The 21683-nt window shown below is 38.9% G+C and overlaps 1 protein-coding gene across 3 annotated transcripts in view; it reads right to left on the bottom strand.

Moving 5' to 3' along the window:
- cep350.L (centrosomal protein 350kDa L homeolog) overlaps nucleotides 1-21683 on the bottom strand; it is a 54589-nt gene that overhangs the window by 26474 nt on the left and 6432 nt on the right. For all 3 annotated transcript variants that reach the window (XM_041590520.1, XM_018258517.2, XM_041590519.1), the window contains exons 2-13: nucleotides 20961-21045; nucleotides 19830-19944; nucleotides 17057-17216; nucleotides 16398-16876; nucleotides 15812-15913; nucleotides 14767-14877; nucleotides 14338-14655; nucleotides 13059-13696; nucleotides 9756-9877; nucleotides 8230-9188; nucleotides 7990-8134; nucleotides 4298-4431 (exon numbers count right to left, since the gene is read on the bottom strand). In XM_041590520.1, the coding sequence (XP_041446454.1) occupies nucleotides 4298-4431; nucleotides 7990-8134; nucleotides 8230-9188; nucleotides 9756-9877; nucleotides 13059-13696; nucleotides 14338-14655; nucleotides 14767-14877; nucleotides 15812-15913; nucleotides 16398-16876; nucleotides 17057-17216; nucleotides 19830-19881 (3220 nt within the window). In that variant the 5' untranslated portion in view covers nucleotides 19882-19944; nucleotides 20961-21045. The remainder of the gene's footprint in view (nucleotides 1-4297; nucleotides 4432-7989; nucleotides 8135-8229; nucleotides 9189-9755; nucleotides 9878-13058; nucleotides 13697-14337; nucleotides 14656-14766; nucleotides 14878-15811; nucleotides 15914-16397; nucleotides 16877-17056; nucleotides 17217-19829; nucleotides 19945-20960; nucleotides 21046-21683) is intronic.

The raw sequence follows: 21683 nt of genomic DNA on the forward strand, positions 1-21683 counted from the left end.
TAGAGACCACTCTCCTGGGTCCAGTGTCTGTCGACTCAGATAATCGGCTTCCCAATTTTCGAGGCCCGGAATGTATATTGCGGATAGAGTTGCATTGTGTTTTTCCGCCCAAGACAGAATTTGGCTTACTTCCTGGAGTGCTTGTCGACTGCGAGTACCTCCTTGGTGATTCAAGTAAGCCACCGTTGTCGCGTTGTCCGATTGAACTCGGATGGCTATTCCCTTCATTATCTGTTGCCAATAACTGAGAGCCCTTCTCACCGCTCTTAGTTCTAGAATGTTTATTGGCAGTTGAGTTTCTGCTGATGACCAAATCCCCTGAGCTGTGAGTGTGCCGAACACTGCCCCCCAGCCCCTTAGACTGGCGTCCGTAGTGAGGATCCGCCATTGGGGATCTGCAAGGTTCCTCCCTTTGGACAGGTTGTTGCAGTTCAGCCACCATGCCAATGACACCTTGGTCTTGGGAAGTAGAACTATTCTCTGAGACAGATTTGTTCTGTTCCACTGTGTTAGAATGTTCCATTGTAATTCCCTGAGATGGAACTGCGCAAAGGGAACCGCTTCTATTGTGGCCACCATGGATCCCAGTACTCTCATGGCAAACCGAGCGGTAGTGTTCGGAGTCTTGGCGAGACGTCGTACCAACGTTAAAATATTCTCTATCTTGTCCTGTGGCAGATAAACTTTCTGATTCTTTGTGTCGAAAATCATACCTAAAAACTTTAGTTTTTGGCTGGGAACTAATTTTGATTTTGTGGTATTGATTATCCAACCCAAGCTTGTCAGTGATTGTATCACTTGGGCCAGATTGTTCTGTGCTTCTTGGTGAGATGGCGCCTTCAGAAGAATGTCGTCCAGATAGGGCGTAATGGATATCCCTTGTACTCTGAGAGATGCCGCCGCTGCTGCCATCACCTTGGTAAAGATCCGTGGAGCCGAGGTTAGGCCGAATGGTAGTGCTACGAATTGAAAATGTAGTCCTAGGTAAGCAAACCTCAAGTATTTCTGATGGACTTGGAAAATCGGGATATGAAGATACGCGTCCCGGATATCTAGTGCGGCCATGAACTCGTTCGGTCTCATACTGGCAATTACTGAACGTAGGGATTCCATCTTGAAATGAGCTGGTCGAATGAATGTATTGAGCTTTTTTAGGTCTAATACTGGTCTGAAGGAGCCATCCTTTTTTGGCACAATGAAGAGGTTTGAGTAGAACCCTCGAAATTTTTCCTTTGGGGGAACAGGTACAATGACTTTTTCCTGTACTAGATTGAGTACTACTGCGAAAAAGGCTTGTCTCTTTTGTGGCTCTGTTGGCACTCTTGACATGAAAAATCGAGATGGAGGGGTGGAAGAAAACTCCAGCTGATACCCTCGGGATACAATTTTTTGAACCCAAGAATCCTGAGTGGTTCTTCGCCAAACCTCTTGAAAGTGAAGCAACCTGGCCCCGACTGTAGGTTGCAGACTGAGATCGATTTGGTAGTCATGCTGAAGATGACTTGTCTGACGGCTTTGACTGGTTTCGTCTGTTCTGCCAGTTGCTCTTGAACTTATTCTGGAATCTGTTTTTGTTTCCTGAGGACTGAGACTGGAAGTCCCTGGAAGTTGAAGTCTTGGTGTAGCGTGGGGAACGAAAAAATCGTCCTTTCCGAAAAGTGGACCGAGGTTTATTTTGGGGAAGGAGCGTGCTCTTGCCCCCTGTGGCTTGACTAATAATTTTATCCAAATCCGACCCAAACAGAAGTTTTCCTTTAAATGGTAGAGTGGTAAGAGATTTCTTTGATGATAGATCTGCTGACCAGAGTTTCAACCATAAGGATCTGCGTGCCGCCACCGATAATGCTGAAGTACGCGCTACTACTTGGGCTGCATCAAGAGATGCCTCACAAATATAATCGGATGCATCCTTAATTTGTGAAGTAATGTCAAGAAGTTCTTGTCTAGGTCTTCCTGAAGCAATATCATCCATCAAGGATGAAATCCAAGTCTGAAGAGCTCGGCTTACCCATGCCGTTGCAAAAATAGGCCTTAAGGATTCTCCTGATGAGGAAAAAATGGCACGCAACAGTCCTTCCAATTTTTTGTCCATAGAGTCCTTGAAGGACGATGCGTCTGGAACCGGCAGAGCTGTATTCTTAGACAGCCGAGAAACCGGAGCATCTATAGATGGAGGAGAACCCCATTTGTCAGTATTTTCTTTTGGAAATGGATAAAGTCTTTGAAAACGACGATTAGCCTGAAATCTCTTCTCCGGTTGTTCCCACTCGGACTGAACAATGTTGTCTAGTTGAGGGTGAGAAGGAAATATTGGTACCGATTTTTTCTGACGTTTAAACATTAACTGAGAAGAATCTGATGAAAGCTCAGATTCCTTGAGATCCAAGCACTTGATTACTGACAAAATTAACTTGTCTATAGATTCTGAGGATCTAGTCGGCTCCTCATTATCCTCTTGCTCATCTGATATTTCACCTTCACTTTGTGAAAAATCATCCTCTGTAGGAGAATTGGCTATAGATTCTTCCTCACTGAGTTCCAGAGATGTTGAAGGAACTGCACGTTTGTGGGCACGGGTCTTAGGTTCCACTGTACCCTGATCTAGTCTGTCTAGAAGTTTATCTAAGCATGCCGCCAATTTAGGAATGCCTGAAGATAACTGGGTTGCCCATGCAGGCGGGGCTACTTCAGCGACTATGTGAGTTTGAGCAGTGGCGGTCGGTACATGCGGAGGAGAATTATCCTCCCTATTGTCTGACACAGCAGTTTCCTGCAGTTCTTGAGCCCTCAGTGACCCCTCAGCCGAAGAAGGCGGAACGCAGTTACTGCATAAGGTCTCTTTATGACCAGCTGGTAGGCGTTTGCGGCACTTGGAGCATGCTAAATATCTAACTTTAGAAACAGCATGACTGGTCCTAGCAAACGGTCCTTCAGACTTTTTATCCGCCATGGTGGAAAAATTTTTTTTTTTTTTTTTTTTTTTTTTTTTTAAATTTTTATATATTTTTTAAATCTTTTTTAAAAACCACAACACTCTAAGGTAGCTCTGAAGAAGCTTTTACCCTTGTGCCTGCCCCCCTCGGCACCCTCTCCCAGCCCCTGGCCCCTGTGTCTGACCGTGAAAAAGTACTGTCTTGCTGAGTCAACGTAGCACCGGCTAGAAACACTGGGACAGGTCCTGCACACGCACGCTAGGAATGCTATTCCTAGCCGCCGACAACCTTTTCTCCCTGAGGCGTTGAATTTTGGCTGGCCGCAAGCAGCCACACGCTGCTCAAATCACTTGCGCACTTAAAATGGCGCTGCCGGAAGTGATGCGTCATCGCCAACCGAGAACCGCCTATGCGTTCCGCAGTGGAACGCAGGTTCACTGAAATAACCTCCAGGTGCGCCCTTCCCCACGCGCCTAACAGAACACGCTGGTGCCGCAGTCGGAAGACACAATAGGACCCGGGGTGGGGTTGAGGGGGGCACAAAAACCACCATTACTCGCCAAAATAGTTGCTCCAGCGTAAAAACGCCAATACTCACAGACCCTGGACATCCATCATCTCACAGGATGCCCGCATTCAGCCTTCTGCTCTGGACAGCTGCGGCTCATGTTACATGACACCATTGAGTGCTGTGTGGCTCGCTCCATAAGAGACTTAGTCGCCCCAGTGCAGATATCCCACGAAGGGGGAAGCCTAAAAGGAGATTCCCTTAAGCAGAGAACTCCAGGACAACCCCTGGTGCCAAACACAAAGTCTGGCCGCAGAATAATCCTGACTGGATTAACATCCTGACTCCTTGAGGACACTAGAAAAACTGAGCTCCCCTGCGGTGAGTGGGGGGTATAGCTTAAGGGGGCGGAGTCAGTTTTTGTTCTAGTGTCCTGCCTCCTGAAGGTAGAAGCTAAACCCCATGGTCCCTGTGTCCCACAGATATCTGCAAGAGAAATATATATATATATATATATATATATATATATATATATATATATATATATATATATATATATATATATATATATATATATATATATATATATATATATATATATATATATAATACATATAAATACTGCCCCTTTAGATCGTTTTGGTCTGTGTGCTAACTTAGATCACCTGACCAGAAATATAATTAGCTGATATGTCCTATGTATACGTGCTCTTGGTTTGTTTGTGTGCACTGTGAATCGGATGATCTCAGGGGGTGGACATTAGTACTTAAAAATGGCAATTTTCTATGTAGAATTACAGAGCGACACATACTTCACAAAAACAAATAATTTTTTCAGAATTTAGTTTACACCTACTCAGCTTGCTTCCTTCCTGAGATAAGTATGATGCAGAAGAGGATGCAGATCTTGCTCCCGAGGAACTGGATGATGAACCCTCATTCCTAGACTTGGGAAGTTCTTCATTGACACTGGAAACACTGGTGTCCAGGCTGAAGTGAACAAATCCAAAAAGAAAATTGTCATATTGCTCTTATTTTTTACAATATAATTTGCATTCCCCCATGAATATTACTGGGTCACTGGAGCTGACTTTGAACGGTTTATAGGTTTGATTACATAAGAATGTAGTACAGTGCCTAATCATATATTCGGAGCATGTTGAAAAAAGAAAAATGTTTTACACTGGAGTTAGAACTCAGTCGAGAAAAAAAAAAGGGCATGAGTCACATCAGGCTACTTACGGAGCATCTTCAGCTCAAGGAATGTACAAATAAGAGTCTGATACACGCTTTCTATCAAAACATCGATTTTTACCAAAACAGCAAAGACAGTTCATCTGTAAAGTGTTGCAGCAGCCTCCTTTTGAGCTTGTAAAATATGCCTTCATCGTGTTTATAAACCTGTTACTACTATCGGGCCGATTTACAAACAAGTGAATTTCGATTTTTTCTTAAAGCTCTAAAAATTTCGAGATTTATTAAGTGTAAAAACCACTAATACAAAACTTCGCCAGGTAAAAAGTTTTGAGGTCCTATACAATGGGACTGCACTGATCCTAATGGGCCACTTTAAATAAATTCTGACTTTGAGAGGGTTTTGGATTTTTTTTCACTAGGAATTGTCTGAAAAACTTGAAGTTTTAGAGGTTTTCGATGCATTCTTATTTTTTAGCGCATCGTTCAGCATCATTTTCCGTCAAACTTTTTTATTCAGATTTTTTGATAAATGTCATGACATTGGTAGTTTTAGAGTTTGTGAGTTTAGTTGTGGTTTCAAAACCTCTAAAACCACTAAAATCCGACCTTGATAGATAAATAGGCCTCCACCTGTCCTGGCAGTACTGTTGCTCTAGTTAATATCTGGGTAATTGAAATCCTCCCATTATCAAGACTACACCCCATTTTACTTATCGTATCTATCCTTAACTGAGACTTTATTAAGTTATAGATACTCCACCGATCCACTCTATGTGTTTTTAGTGTGTGTGTTTTTATGGACAATGGCAATTATATATTTCCCCTTCAGTTAACCAATTTGAACAGCATTCGTTTAATACTGGTACCAGATTGTAACATGTTTAATTACACTTCCTGCTGCCTTATTGTGCTTTGAAATGGTCACTGCTCATATGTATTGTCTTGTAAAACCAAAAAAACACTTCATGCAACCTCCCCCCCACCAATACCAACACAGCCATCCCTGGCAAAGAGCATGTAGCCAATTGAAACATTAGCTCAGTTTTCCAAAAGCACTTTTAACTCTTTCCCTGTCGGTCGTTTTGTCCTAAATGCGAACATCTACTGCCAAGCAGTTTTTACACATTTTGTACTCTTTCACTTTAAGGGCCTTTCCTGGGGGGGGGGGGGGGGTCTTTTAGTTTACACAGGAAAACAATATATTGGTTTTTTTTTCAGTACAACCTGAGTTTTTTTGGAGGGGGAGGGCCAAGGTAGAAAAAAGTATGTTCGCAGAAAACCAGATATTTTCGTAAAGAACACATTCCCTTGAATCCACATTGGGTATACATGTCTTTCTACTCTAAAGCACAAAGTCGCAAATATTTCCTAAATTGGCGATAAAAGCAGCTGTTTTTACATTTCTAAAAATCACCTAAAAATATTTCAATTGGCCACATTTATCTCACCCAATTTCTTACATACAATTGGAAAACACCCTCGATATTGACACCAAAGTTCTACTGAACAGTTTGATGCCCAATATGCATAGATAAACCAAAGTAGCTGACATGTGCGGACCCCAAATTAAAATAGTGCATATGAATTTTCTCACTGCCAATTTGCCTTCTGTGAACAAAGCCCCAGACTGCATATTATGTGCCACAAGACCCTCCTAACAGCACAAAGACTACCAAAACAATACATTTCTGAAAAGTATCAAAAATAGGTAATTATGCCTTTCTACTCCAAACTACCATACTGCAAAGCTACGCTAAAGGCAGCAGTTTTTTATGACATTTATGAAAAACACTTAAAAATATTGCAATTGGCCGCATTTATCTCACCCGATTTCTTACAATAATTGTAAAACACCCTGAATATTGATGCCAAGGGTCTACGGAACAGTTTGATGTCCAATATGCATAGATATACCAAAGCAGCTGGCATGTGCAGACCCCAAATAAAAATAGTGCATATGAATTTTCTCCGCTGCCAATTCGCCTTCTGTGAACAAAGCCCCCAGACTACATATTATGTTTCCAAGACCCTCTAACAGTACAAAGACTCACCCCAAAACCATATACGCTAAAGGCAGCCATTTTTAGGACATTTCTGAAAATCACCTAAAAATATTGCAATTGGCCACATTTATCTCACCCAATTCCTTACATACACTTGTAAAACACCCTAAATATCGACACCAAGGGTCCACTGAACAGTATGATGCCCAATATGCATAGATATACCAAAGCAGGTGGCATGTGCGGAACCCAAATAAAAATAGTGATTTCTCCGCTGTCGATTCGCCTTCTGTGAACGAAGAACCAGACTGTGTATTATGTGCCACAAGACTCTCCTAAGACCACCCCAAAACCAAATATAAAGAGGTCTTTCTACACCAAACTACCAAACTGCAAAGCTTTTCTAAACTTAGAGGTTTTTAAGAGATTTCTGAAAACTGCCTAAAAATTTTGCAGTTTGCCACATTTATCTCACACAATGTTTTACATACAAAGAAAAATTACCCTAAATATGGACGTCAGAGGTCTACTGAATAGTTTGATGCCCAATATTCATAGATTTACCAAAGTATGTGGTATGTACAGACCCCAAATGAAAAACGTGCATATGAATTTTCAAGCTGGCCAAGTCAGCCGCTGAAAACAGAGTCCCAACTGTGCGTTATGTGCAGTAAGTAAGACCCCCCAAACTGTAATAAAAAAAAAAAGAAAAGAAAAAAATACATTTTTGGAAAGTACATATACTGACGGATCAAACTAAAGTAAAATACATCTTTCTGTATCAAAGCACCAAACAATAAAACTATACTAAAGATACATAAACAATAATGCAATAAAACCACAAAAAAATTGTAAATCAATGAAATAACAAAATCACTGATCATACAGTGTAATTAGTGGGCAAAATAGATTATACAATAGTCACGCTGCCAAAAAACAGTTTTTAGGGGTAAAAAACAAAACGGTAAAATGAAAAAGTAAAAAATAGCCCTTTGCGTGTGTATATAAGTGAGCAAAATAAAAATAGTAAAATGAGAGTGTATAAATGTATGTATGTAGTCACCTCTGTGACAATCCTGTTGCCCAGGGGCTGTCAATGCTGCTAAATCTCTGCAGAGGTGACTAAAGGCGCTGATGCAGAGAAAAGCCCTAATTACTGCAAGGACGTAGTACACCCTTCGCAGTTAAAGCCCCTGCAAGCCAGCACGTACGCCATACGTGATCATCACACCTTTGGCTTTGTTCTTAGATATATTCTTTGATAGTAATGATAACTATTAATCACAAAATCACCAATAATAAATAAGCAGACCAAATTAGTCAAATCTATTGCTGCAAAACATCTTACCTCTGCTGTCGAACTATCTGATTGCCACTTTGACTGACTTGGCATGAATTAAAATCATCTGCATACGAGACACTGTTTTGGGGGCTGGCTGAAGTATACGGAGGCTTTAGCGCTGGCGAATTTCGCTCCAACCTTCCATCCAGTTCTAAGTAAGAAACAGTAAATGTTTAATTTCAAAAATTAAAAAAAAAGGGCGGGGATAAATGGTCATGGACAGGAAAAATCTCAGAGAGCATTTACCTTTGCTATAAAGTTGGCATGACTTGGTAAAGATGTTAATAACACTGTTTGGGCTCCCTTTTGCAAGCTCTTCCCAGGGTCCTTTGGCACTAGATGTCACCAACGGCTCATATTTTTCTGCTTCTCTCTTAAATTCATCAAGCAGCTCCAAGGATTTGCTTTTTGATCCTTGGTCCTTCATGCAAAATGCTTTTGTTTTTAATAATTTGTTTGAGAAAAGTGGTGACCCACATCTAGGAATTCCTTCACCCTCTGACAAGCTCCCTTCACTCAACAGTGACCCCTCACTAATTGAACTGGTGCTAGAGTTTTGTAAGGGGCTGGTATTACTGGAAACATCAGTAGGTCTCCTACATCTTTCATCTCTTCCTGGGGATGGCCTTCTGTCATTTATGACCTCACGTCCCCCATGTGTGATGTTTCTATTTGAAAGAAATTCATCTGGAAGTTTTTTGTACAGATCATTAGCTCCAGGAAGGTCCTTCTGAGAAAAGTGACTTTCACAAGTACCAATCATCTTCTGTATTCTAGCTGAAAAAATATCATCCCCACCATCTCGCTCAGGTGGGCTATCAGGTTTTTTCCAAATAGTTGTATTATTATTTATATGATCAGGTTCAGGGCCCCAAGTTGACGGAAAGGCTAGTGAACCTCCAGCTAATTTTTTAGCCTCACTCTCAATTCTAGAGGACAAAGACACTGCGGTAGCCTTTAAAGACTCAATCCGATCCAAGTTGGTCCGAAAATTAGAGGGAGGTTTTGTTTGAAAGTACGTTTTGTTGGTTTCTGGATTTGCAGTGCTTTTCCTAGAGCTAAGCAAAGATTCTAAGTCTTTGGGAACAGTTAGGAACCGAGAAAGAATTAAATCACCCCCTTTTGTCTGATTAAGACTTTGAGGTAGTGGACCCTTAGAGGATATGTTGTCCAATGTTGGATTGTATGTGTCCGCCAGGTCACTCCTATTAAAACAAAACGTTACTATTGTTAAATTTCTTTTTTACCAAGTAAAATATCAACATAATTAGAATTTCCTTTATAAAGAAGCAAGGAAGTAATTGATCTGAATTATTATGCATTTACCTATAGATTAACATTTAGTATGAGGTAGAGAGTATTATTCTGAGGCAATTTGTCTTAATTCTTTATGGTTTTGATTTATTTAGCATTTGTTCAACCGCACTCCAATTTGCAATTTTAGCAGCTATATGGATCCAAATTATGATAGCCAAGAAGTGGTTTATACTATAAATAGGGGATGGTCTGAATAGAAAGATAAGTAATAAAAAGAAACAACATTATTGTAGCCTCACAGAGCATTACTTTTCGACTGCTGGGGTCAGTGACCCCCATTTGAAAGTTGGAAAGAGTCAAAAAGTATATAAAAAAAATTTAATGTTGACATCTAAAAAAAATTAATAATCAATCAAGTAATCAATTAGACAGCATTTGCAAACTTGCTACCAATTAAGTATTTTAGATTTATTTCTTAATAAATATAGATAAATATCGCTGATAAATAGTCTCACCTAAGTAGTGGTTGCAGAGGCTCAGAGAGGGAGAGATCACTTCCTGAAGAGGCACTTGTTGGTCTTTCCTGACCCTTGTTTTCTTTGTCAGACTCCCCAGAAGGCTGATATAAAACCTTGGGCTAAAAAAAAAAATGAACAGGAGAGCAAGTTAGTAAATGGCACAATTGGAATTACAGCTGCTGGTCAACACACTAACAGGATTTAGTGGAGCCGGGAGTTTATAGGCAAGCCACGTTTAGCCACTCACACATATGCTTAACTCACCGAACACACACTTTAAAACATCCAAGTAATTTAAAAAACATCCTTTATTCATAAGCTGTACAACATTTATGGGGACCAACTCACTTCCTCAGGTACAAAGTTAAGATGTATTACAATTCAGTATTTAAAGGCATTGGATGTGCTTTCAGCAGTAGTGGGAAACACCACCAATGTGGAAGAAAAAGTTATTTTTTTGTATTATTAAAAGTTTATTGGTTTTTCACGTGCAAATTACACACGTATTGTAATTTAGATAGCAATTATGATATAAAGATTTGTATCGGCAAATCAAGTTTGTATGTCATAAGTAATGTCAGGAATGGTTTCCCTTCCTTTAACATATTTCTGCTGCCATTATTGTGAGAAAATACCTGCCTTTTTCCTTTGTTTAAATTTATGGGGGAGAACTATTCAACTATTGCTCTATGGAATTTGAGAGGGGGAAAAGAAGGGGAGGGGGTGAAAAGAGCTTCACATATGGCAATATATTTAACCAGGGTGCATGTGTGGTGCTTACCATATTAGGTTGCATATAGTATTATATTATAGCTGTACACTTCTTCAGGCTTAAAGGGATAGTTCACATTTAAGTTAGCTTTCAGTATGTTACAAAATTACCAATTCTAAGCAACTTTTTCAATTAATTTTCATTAAATTATAGTTTTCCATCTTCTGACTGTTTCTGGCTCTCAAATGAGGGTCACTGACCCCATCTAATACAAGTATATTGTTATTGCTACTTTTTATTACTTATTTTTCCATTCAGGCTTTCTCCTATTCATTTTCAAGTCTCTTATTTATATCAATGCATGGTTAGTAAAGTAATTTGGATCCTAGCAACCAGATTGCTTACCGTATATTGCAAACAGAGGTACGGAATAAAAAGCTAAATAATTAAAAAAATCACAAATACAAAATGAAAACCTATTGCAAATATCACTCTCTACATGATATTAAAAGTTAACTCAAAGGTGAACAACCCCTTTAATTAACTTTATAAACAGTGCATACAGTATTGTGATAACTGCAAAAATATATAGAACAAAAATATATCATAAAATCACAACATGCCACTGGATACTCCTAAACAGAAATCTGCCAGTTTAAAGTGACCTTGGAAGGATCAGGTGATCAAGGGAGCACACAGACCATCACAAAATGTTGGCTTAAAGAAGAAACAAACCCTTTACCAAAAAAACCCTACCCCCCTCCCTCGGGAAATGTTACTAACTTTTTACTTACCCCCCGGCGCAGAGTAACCGCATCGGAGTTCACCATATCCATCTTTCGGATCTTGAGGTCTTCTTCCGGCGCTTCTGCAATTTCCGTCCATTTCGGCACATGCGCAATTGTCACAAACCGGTAAATTGCTCCAACTCGCATGTGCCGATTTGACGGTCTCCATCTCAGCTTAACGAAGACCCGGAATAAGGCTGGGGTGAACTCAGATGCTGTGACTCTGCACCGAGGGGTAAGTAAAAAGCTAGGCTGGAGGGGGGATAGGTATTTTTTTATAAAGGGTTTGTTTCTCCTTTAAAGTAAAAGATGTAAAAGAACAAAAAATTACAGAGATATAGATGCCAATTTGGTAAGATTTTTTTTAAATCGGTCACTTTTTAAAATTGTCCTTTTGTGGCAACAGAACCTCTTCCTATCGAATTCACTCCAGTGTGTAATAAACCCAACCAACTCCCAAACAAATGGGCACGGTACACCATATATACTACACAAGTTAAAAATACAGAACACAGCTTGTTTCATAGTTTGCTATCGCTGAAGATACAGAGTGATTTAAGTTTATGTGAAGGACTACCCAGCCATTCTATCAATTGTCAATGTAGTGATAATTCAACTAATGTTTTCACATCTTTTTCACTTGTTAGAAAATAATGGTAGCTTACTGGAAAAACAATGCTTTTCTTTGGTGGTAAAAAGTGAAATCTTCCTACCTTTGATAAATCTGACCCCTAACATAGGTATGCAAGAGGCAAACAGCCAGAGAATTTTTGATGGGGATGGGAAAGATTTGTAGCCCAAAAGAATACCGAAACGGTCACTAGAACTTACAATTACAATAAAAAAACACAAAGTCTCAGGCTTCTTGACCAGCAATGAGGGGGAAAAAAATAAATAGAGGACACCCGTGTAATAAAAATAGTGTGTATGCTAATTGTCTGCTACTTGCAAAATGGAGCCCTCATCCCTGTGTTCATCCTTAAAGGAGTCGAATTAAAGGAGAACTAAACTCACACCCTCCCCTTTCAAGCTCTCATCCCGCAACATCTATTCTGTTGAACGTTCCCCTGTGTACAGACCTTCTATAAATCTACAAAGCTGTGCAGCGGAGTTCAATGGTGCCATCTTCCCCTGTCTTTTGATACTTCTCTGTTAGTCCGCAGGAACATGTGCAGTTGGGGAAAATTATATCTTTTAACTCTGCTGTGCAATTGAACAGATTTATGGCACGTTGGCATACAGGGGAACTTTTTGACAGTTGCGGGGTGGAAAATTAGAGGGGGTTTGAATATGGGCTAGGGTTTAGTTCTCCTTTAAAACCAATGCAGTATAAGGTATATTATGGAATAGTACAAATGAACGTGACTGAAAGCCTTAAACATGGAACTCGTAAGACTCCTAAAGGAAATTTTTATGGTTAGGATTTTCCTCTAGCCTAAATCATAAGCACAGAATAAGAAACGTCAATGGAAAGTTTTAAAATATGGTTTATGCTATAAACATTGAAGTACTTTTTACAATACTATAGATTCTTGCTGCACAACATAATAGATCAGTTTTTTGGCTATGTTTTGCAGAAGGACTATAACCAAAGTGTACCAGTGATCTTCAAGCAAACTGTATCTTGTGCCAAACTGTAATAAAGTTCATGATACGTTTTACTAAATATCATTTAAGTAGAGAAGCTGGAATGTGAGAGCAATCTGGTCACAGTTATAAGAATATCCCCATTTATTGGATAACGGACCGGCAGCAAATACTAATACTTGTACAAGCAGTAATAAGTTGTGAAAAAAGTACCTGCTTTTCTTGTGCAGATAGATCAGACCAGGCATGCCTTAGCATCAGTCTTGGGACAGTTTCAGGAGGCTGTTGTATCTTTGGCTCTATTTTGTGATTGTAAATAACATCCTGTAACTCTCTCTCTTGAACATACTGCCCAGTAGCACAACCTTTTGCTTTGCTGAAAGCCTCTTTCTGTTTCTGATAGAGCTCCTGCAAACGTTTGTTCTTTTGCTCCTCTGCTTGCTTCTGTGCTTCCTTCTCCTCATTATGCTTTCTTTTTCTCTCTTCCTGTTGACGAAGAATGTATAGACGTACTTGCTCTGTATCATAATGCCTTCTCTTAGAGGAGATGTGGGGTTCTTGAGGGGCATGTGATTTTCCCGGTTTTCGTTTGGTAGGACTTTTGCTTCTGCCTCTTGTCTGCTTTTGTCCTTCAATACCACTGTCAAGCTGCAAGTCATCCAAAATGCATTGGATCTCCAGGGGCAGAAAATCTTTCTTTAATTCTGCAGGTTCTGTTTGATACTTATTATAGTTGTCCAGAGTTGCATGCGACCTTATTTTGTCATCATTCTGGGAACTTGTGGTGGGAGCTGGATCCCTGCAGTATTTATCAATTTCACGAACTGCTTCAGAATAACCCACAGAACTGGCTAAATACAGGGGGTAAAAAAAAGAATATTTATTCATTCAATTATTAGGCTGGCTACCATTATTTTCTTCCTTGTACTTTTGTAATGAAATTCTTTTGCGGATATACAAGCATGGGATGCATTATCTTGAAAACTTGGGGCCTAGGGTTTTTCCATTATTTGGATCCCCATAACATACAGCTACATTTAATGAATCACAACAAAAGTAAAAAAACAAAAGTAACTATGCCAGCGCATGGCCATCTCAACTTTTGTCTGAATTTGTTATTTTGGATAACCAATGGACTTGCTCTCACAAGAGGCACAAAATTGTTTAGTAGGGTAAAACATATTCCCTGTTGCTCAGCTCTTTCAAGTTTTGCCTGTTTTCTTTCCAATAAAAACTTCTGAAATTGTTTTGCCATTTGTGAGGTTATTAGAACTATTATTTCTGAAAGCTATACAACAATGTCCACAATTTGTTTCCTCCTTTAAAATGCAGTATCATATTAATTAGTACTGTAATACTAATACTTCACACTGCACAGGGAAAAACATATAATAACCCGTTTACAACAAAGTAAATCACCTCTGCTAGGATGCGATCTAGAAGTTTAAAATATACTCACCACTAGCTTTTAATGTGAATTACAACCACTAACCTGCTGATTTACTGGACAATTCTTCATTTTCCATCTGTTTCTCCTGTGACAAAGATCTTTTGCGGATTTGTTTTCCCCTGGGTTTCGTAATCTCCTTTATTTGCCTTTCACTGGACACAGACCTCTTGCCAGCATCTTTTTCACAGAAGCCTTGCCTCTTATTTATTGGTCCATCAAACGGAGGTGTTGCCTTAAGGGTATGTTTGTCATCAGACAGACCTTTAAGTTCCTTTTCAATCTTGGGTGTGGGGCCCAAGAGCTGTTTTACCAACTTCTGCCCATCTCTCCATGAAGACGTGCTTATGATGCTTCCCTTTACTTAGAGAAGGGAAAGATATCAGGGCATGAATTCTGTGGTCCCAAATTTCAAAACACACTTTAAAGGTTAAAACGGACAGTAAAATTACAGCAAATTATGCATTCACTAACCTGGTTTACTCTCAGGGATCCCTGTGCTCCCTCCATCAACCAGTCTCTGAACTTTCCGCACTGGTCTAGAGGACTTCTTCATTTGAGATGTCTCATTGGTAGAAATTCCCTCTGTTTAAAGAATTACATTTAAGCAAGAATAGAATGCTGCCATTTAGGGGTTGTTTACCTTTTTTTTTTTTTAAGGTAAGTTTTATTTCTTTTTTAACCACACAACAATCATACATACAACAGATAAGTACATTCGCAGATGGGTTGTTTACCTTTAAATTAACTTTTAGTATAAGGGTCCAAACTACGCTAGCAGCCATGGAATTATTTAAATAAGAGATTTGATTGTGAGGAGAGGGCCTGAACAGAAAAAGGAGTAATAAAAAGTAGCAATAACATACATTTGTAGCCTTACGGAGCATTTGTTTTGAGATGGGGTGAGTGACCCTCATTTGAAAGACAGAAAGAGTCAGAAGAAGAAGACAAATATTTCAAAAACTATACAGAAGAAACAATGAAGGCCAACTGAAAAGTTGCTTAGAATAAACCATACTAATTGTCAATGTAAAGGTGAACCACCCCTTTAAATGGGAACAAAACCATAGTAGTATCCTCTCTCCATTAGCAAGGGCAATGTGCAACATGTATAATGCTCACTCTTTCTTACCTTACAATTCAGACCATGCTCACAGTTATAGATCTGAAACTATTATTTTTTCCCCCCCACAGGTGAAGTTATTATTTGCTCCTCTTCCTTTAAATAGCCAGATTTGACATACACATGAGCATTAGTTTTAATCAACATGAACAGTAAAGACTTGTTTTCTCATCTTATGCAATATTATGCCAACCTTAAGGGAAAAGCTGCACAGCTATGAGTGATAAAAAGAAGTCTCGAAAATGACTGTAAGATTGAAAGAGGTGCAGCAACTATTGGCATGATGAAGCAACAAAAGGAAAAAAATTACATGTCCACCGCAATTTTATTTTTCTTTATAGAGCCTGTTTTTATTTTCTTTTAGTGTCCTAAAAGCTTTCAAACACATAGCCTCACCTCGGAATGAAGGTTGAAGGGTTCCATACAGCTGTGAACTGTCCTCTCCCTTGCAAAGCTTACTATCTAAAGTAGAAATTTTTTTGTCTGGTGGGTTGAAACCTGAGAAAGATCGTGATGAAACATTAAAAATTCATCCATGCACAGCTTTATTAAAGAAACACAGCATCCAACTGCCATAATAAATAGTTTAAAATTAAAGGAAAAATAAAGGCAAAACGCTGATAATATTCTTGGGGCATATGGGCTGCTGGTTGCCACATGCAAAACTTCATGGAACAGTAACCTATCTTCCATGTTCCTCAAACATGGCCCTTCTGGTCAAAGCCCAAGTTAATATGCATGTTTGCTGCATCAGGGTGAAGGCTAATACTGGACACCCGAAGTGCTGTGTAGTGCTAATTAAGGGATTTCAAAGAGATAAAATAAGTATTCATCAACACCTTTTACTCAAAATGTCTTTAAAACTGGGCCCCCATGTATATTTAGGTTTTTAGTTTCCCCTTTCACTGTCACCACATACCAATACAGTAATTCCCTATTTCCTTGTAGAGAAAACTTGATGGGCCTGAAGAGAAAATTTCACCTTTGTAAACAGGTGCTGGTGGTGCAGATGTCACTTTGCGAGTTTTTGCATTAGCAGTGGGATCGGAGTAATGTGCTGAAGAATGCAATCCCTCTCTAACATCCTTCTCTCCAGCAAGCTCCCACTGACGACGTATGCGCTCTTTCAGCTTCTCAAGTTTAGCATCTGGTTGCCGCCTCTTCAAAGTTTCTAGTCTATTGTTAGAGGAGTTGAATGATGTGTTTGGCTGAAGAGTCTCAAATGCTCTTACTCCTCTGTAAGTGTGCAGAGCAGAATTTGCAAGTTCATTGGGGGATCCAGATAACCTCAACTCCAATGCATCAATTGCAGGTGGGTCATTTAGGTATCGAACATTAGTGTTGGCCACTGCTGATGAACGTGTGCTTTCAAAGTCCCTTTCCTCTCGCTCACCAGCATTAAGGCCAAGTGCTGGCTGTAAGATATCCCTCTCATTAGGAGTTGAGGAGGCACTAGCATCCCTAAAACACACAGATGCAAATAAAAAAAGGCTGTAAGGAGAAGCATATGATATACAGGAACAGAGATGTTTAAAAAATGCATATAAGTATATGAGTATGGCAGGAAAGAAATAGTCCATGAAAACATATATCAATCGATTTCAAGTTAAAGAATGCAAAACACAGACATATAAACAGTACCTGTATGAAGCTAAGGGCTCTCTGAATGCTACATGACTTTTTACATTACTCTCCAGAGTAGTGGCACGCAAGGGGCTGCGAGAAGACTTTTCCCTACTGGATCTGCTTCGATGTACAGATTTGCTGATATGTGTATTAGAGTCTTCCAGATATCTTCCATCTGCAAGGAAAGAGAATAAAGTTATGTTACTGAAACCAAGTCTTAGTACAATGTGTCATTTGTACTATATCATTTATCTCATCTACTATGCAACTATATAAATATTTACCAGGATTTTGAAATACATCAAAATAAGCAGGATATGGATTTAAGTTCTAACTGACAAAATTTACATAATAAATCCAAATACCATATTCTTATGCAACATGGCACTAAAAGGGAATTTCGTGCCATCATAGCAACTGAAAGGGAAAAGAAATGTTGCCTCTGCATACTGGATGACACAAAAGAAGAACAAGACAAGAGAATACCCATCAGAATCCAGCATGTGGCTCTCCAGCTGTTGCTGAACTCTCTTGACTGCTTTAGGTGTCCAACAACAGTTGTTAAAGGGATTCTGTAATGATTTTTATGGTGTAGTTTTTATTCCTAAATTACAAGGTTTACACTGGAAATAATTAACTCTAGCATATAAAATTTAATTTCTGACCTAACAAGTGTATTTATATTTAGTTGTAATATTGGTGTGTAGGCGCCATCTCATGTAATTTTGCCTGGTCATGTGCTTTAAAAGGGTTGTTCACCTTCAAACAACTAGTTGTTTTTAGACAGATCACCAGAAAGACGATTTTTTCCAATTACTTTCTATATTCTATGTGTCACCGTTACTCTAATATTGAAGTGTAAATTTTCACCTTCTGAAGCAGCTCTGGGAAGGGATGGGGTCGTCGACCCTGTAAACTGCTCTTAATTGATACATATGGTTGATACATTTCTTATCTTTGGCCCTGCTGAGTAGAATCCCAGAGTTTCATTAAAGACGGCTGTTATAATTGATACAATAGTTGCTTATATCCTTATAAACGGTGAGTTCTGATGTCATCAGTTATAAACGGTGAGTTCTGATGTCGTCAGTTATAAACGGTGAGTTCTGACATCATTTCTGTCACATGACTCAATGAAATTCGTGTATTATAATAAATAAAGTACCCCCAGTTGCAAAATATGAGGATATTAGAAGTTACCGAGGAGTTCCATGACCTGTATAAAAACACTCGGCCTTCGGCCTCATGTTTTTATATGGTCATGAAACTCCTCGGTAACTTATAATATCCTTATATTTTACAAGAGGGGGTACTTTATTCACTATATACGCCAGAGATGCTGCTGAAAAATGTATCAACTAAATGTTGGAAAATTGTAACAGTTTACAGTCTGCACCTGAATTACTGAGTTGCCAGACTGAAACACCAGAGACACGAACATTAAAGGGATACTGTCATGGGAAAAAAAAATTTTTTCAAAGTAAATCAGTTAATACTGCTACTCCAGCAGAATGCTGAACTGAAATCCATTTCTCAAAAGAGCAAACAGATTTTTTTATATTCAATTTTGAAATCTGACATGGGGCTAGATATTTTGTTAATTTCCCAGCTGCCCCCAGTCAGTTGCCCAGTCAGTTGCCCAGAGCTTTACAGTCATATGACAAAGGTTTAGATTCAGTTAAGGACAACACTCTGGATTTGGCAGAATGCAAAACCTCCAAAAAAAAAAACAAAAAAACAGGCAAACCTCTTACCAAATCCTGTATTAAACGCATCCCTACTATAAAGCCAATCCTGAAAAGTAAAAAAGTATGGAAATTTGGAGTGACAGGTGTTGAAGTACAGAGGGTGGGGCATGGTTTGTTGGACGTATAACAGGCTCTTCTCTGACAGAGAGGTCTGCTCTCTTTCCACAGTTGTGGCTGCAGGAAATATAAGTATTACTATACCAAAAAGGGCTGAAATATCATAAATTATATGCCTAGCACTGTCTAGTAATGTTTTACAGTACTAAAAAAGGACAATTGTAAAATTTATTAGATCTGAAATTTGGCACAAAAACGTTCCAAGATATTATAACAAAAGCTGTCATTCTAGACAGGGATATGTAAAAGATAATGTCATCTGTAAGTGGGAGCAAACCTGGAACATAGATATGGAATTTGAAATGTGCACACGGGGAGGTACATTTATCAAGGGTATAATTTAAAATTCATGTGGGTCTTTTAAAACTCCAATAAACTCCCATGAACTCGAAATTCGACCATTAGAAAATTATTAATAAAAATCGCACTTTTGAAAGTCAGATGAGTAGAATCGACACGAAAACTCGATTTTATTAGTATGATAAATCCCAAAAATCAAATTCGAATTTTTAAAAAAACTCAAATCGAATTTGAATAACTCCCTAGTTGAATTTGACAGTTTTGACCATAAAAAAAAACTCGAAAATTTGAATTTTCAATTCAATTTTCAGATATCTGTGTATTGGACTTCACTGTGACTCCTACCTAAGGTGCTACCTTGTTACTCAGGAACTACAGATGTGTGTCCAGCCCAAAAATGAACCATTTTCACGAATTATAGAATTATATATTCTTTTGAGTTTCCACTGAAACAGAATGTCAGTTTCATATCAGTTCAAGTCCAGCAAGCAGTAGTACTGCATATTTTTGGTGTTGCTAACACAACTATTTTCATTTCTTTTCCAGAAGCAGTCAGAAAATGAATCCTCAATGAATACAAATTAACGACTTTTCAACCGTTTCAGAAATGCTCCAGTACTTACCTTTGCGGCTTATTTTACGAGTTGCACTGCTTGGTGCTTTTTTAGTGTCCATGGTGGTGTCAAAAACAGTGCTGCTTCCAGTGGCCACATCCAGCTTGCTTTCAGTATACCTCAACTGTCACAAAAAAAAGTCAGTGTCAAATCTTCTAATAAACAGTACTAACCATATCAAGCAAAAATGATAAAATTGATCTGCATATTCCTTCAGGAAAATAAAAGGTAGCGCTTAAGGTTCTGATCAAAGTATAAAGCTGAACAACATGTTGAATAACTGCTGGCCATAAAAACAATGGTTTTTGGCCTTCACCTTCCTATGCAGCGGGCAAAATTGGGCCTATTTTCTCAGACATCAGGCACAGAACATAATTTGACAATTCCTTTGCAACGCCCAAACCAAGCCTATGGACTGGTATATAAAGAAGTGCACAAATGGGCTGGTGCCATTTATTTTGTGCTCCCAGGTTTGCCTTTGGTAAATTGGGCTGGTTCCATTTTTTTCTGTCCTGGGTAAATGGCTAAGCATTTGGATAAAAGGCATTGCCTAACAAATACAAAAACCTGTCACCATTTATTAATAATGATGCTCAATGTACTGTCATTTTGCTGCAAGATGTGCAGACACTCCACCCCCCCTATTTCATTTTCTCATGTATTCTGTGCTTTCCTTACTTCATATATATTTAATACATAATTAAAATGGAAACAAATCCCTGTCACCCTATATTCCAACATGCTTTGAAATGACTAAATGATTTGATCATGACAATAAACAAATGAAACAGAGACTAAGAATAACCTTCTCATTTAAGATGTCAAATTGCGAGTCAAAAAATTGCAGTCTGTAAATGAACAACCTTGTTCATATACAGCTTAAAATAATGAGATTTCCAAGAACACATCAATTACAAGGCTTCTATGTAAAATATCAGGATGTAGGAATTTGTTGAATATAAAAAAAAATGGCAAAAGCAAACTGCTACTAACAGTCTTAAGATGAGTTCATGAACAATTCTGTACAGCTGGCTAGGTTTTCTGGTGTGAATTTGAAAATTGTTAGAATATAAGATTCCACATCATCTCAAGTTGTACTTTAGTATCATTTTATGTAAATGTTTTCCAGTTGCTGCTTACCTGGAATAATATCCTGACTCTGAAGGAGTGTGCTAAGGCCTCTAGGAAGTTCAGTAAGCTCCATGAATTCTTTTCAGCCTTTTATCTAAAAGAAAGAACAGTTACGGTGTTGAAGGCTAGTGCAGTAACGGAGAAGCAAGGACCAACCAGAAAATGTCTCTTGTGTGTCAGCTTAAGCACAACTGTCACAGAGGGTTGAGAGGCTCAGTAACAGCTGCTGTGTAGAGGTATCAAATGATAGGTGGATGTTTAATGAGAAGTTGCAGCCAAAAATTTTACAGTGCTGGCCCTGAAGCGTTCAGGGAGATTTATCCTTCTGGGGTTACAAAAATATAATATGTGAATCAGCAGCAACTGACCTTTTCAAAGTTAATATGAATAGAGGAAAATGGCTTGCAACATTGCAGAGAAATAAGACAAAAAGTAAAAAACAAAGTAACCTATGACCACAAGTACTGAACAAAACCTTTAAATATAAGTTTGTGTTCCTGGGAAGTCTTCTTCTACCCTCCCCTGAAGTACACCAGCTTGGCCCTCTAATAATGCCCTGTTCCCATCAGACTTTCACAAGAAGCAGAGCAGCGCAGCAGAGCAGCAGAGCAGCGCAGCAGAGTTTACAGGCACCACTGCAAGCAGCTAAATCTTCTGCTATAAGCAACTGCCAGCACTGAGCACCTGTAGTTGAAGCTGATCCGGACCTGGCTTCAACTGTGCATGCTCAAT

The sequence above is a fragment of the Xenopus laevis genome, chromosome 4L (assembly GCF_017654675.1).
Source record: "Xenopus laevis strain J_2021 chromosome 4L, Xenopus_laevis_v10.1, whole genome shotgun sequence".
NCBI classification, from domain to species: Eukaryota; Metazoa; Chordata; class Amphibia; order Anura; family Pipidae; genus Xenopus; species Xenopus laevis.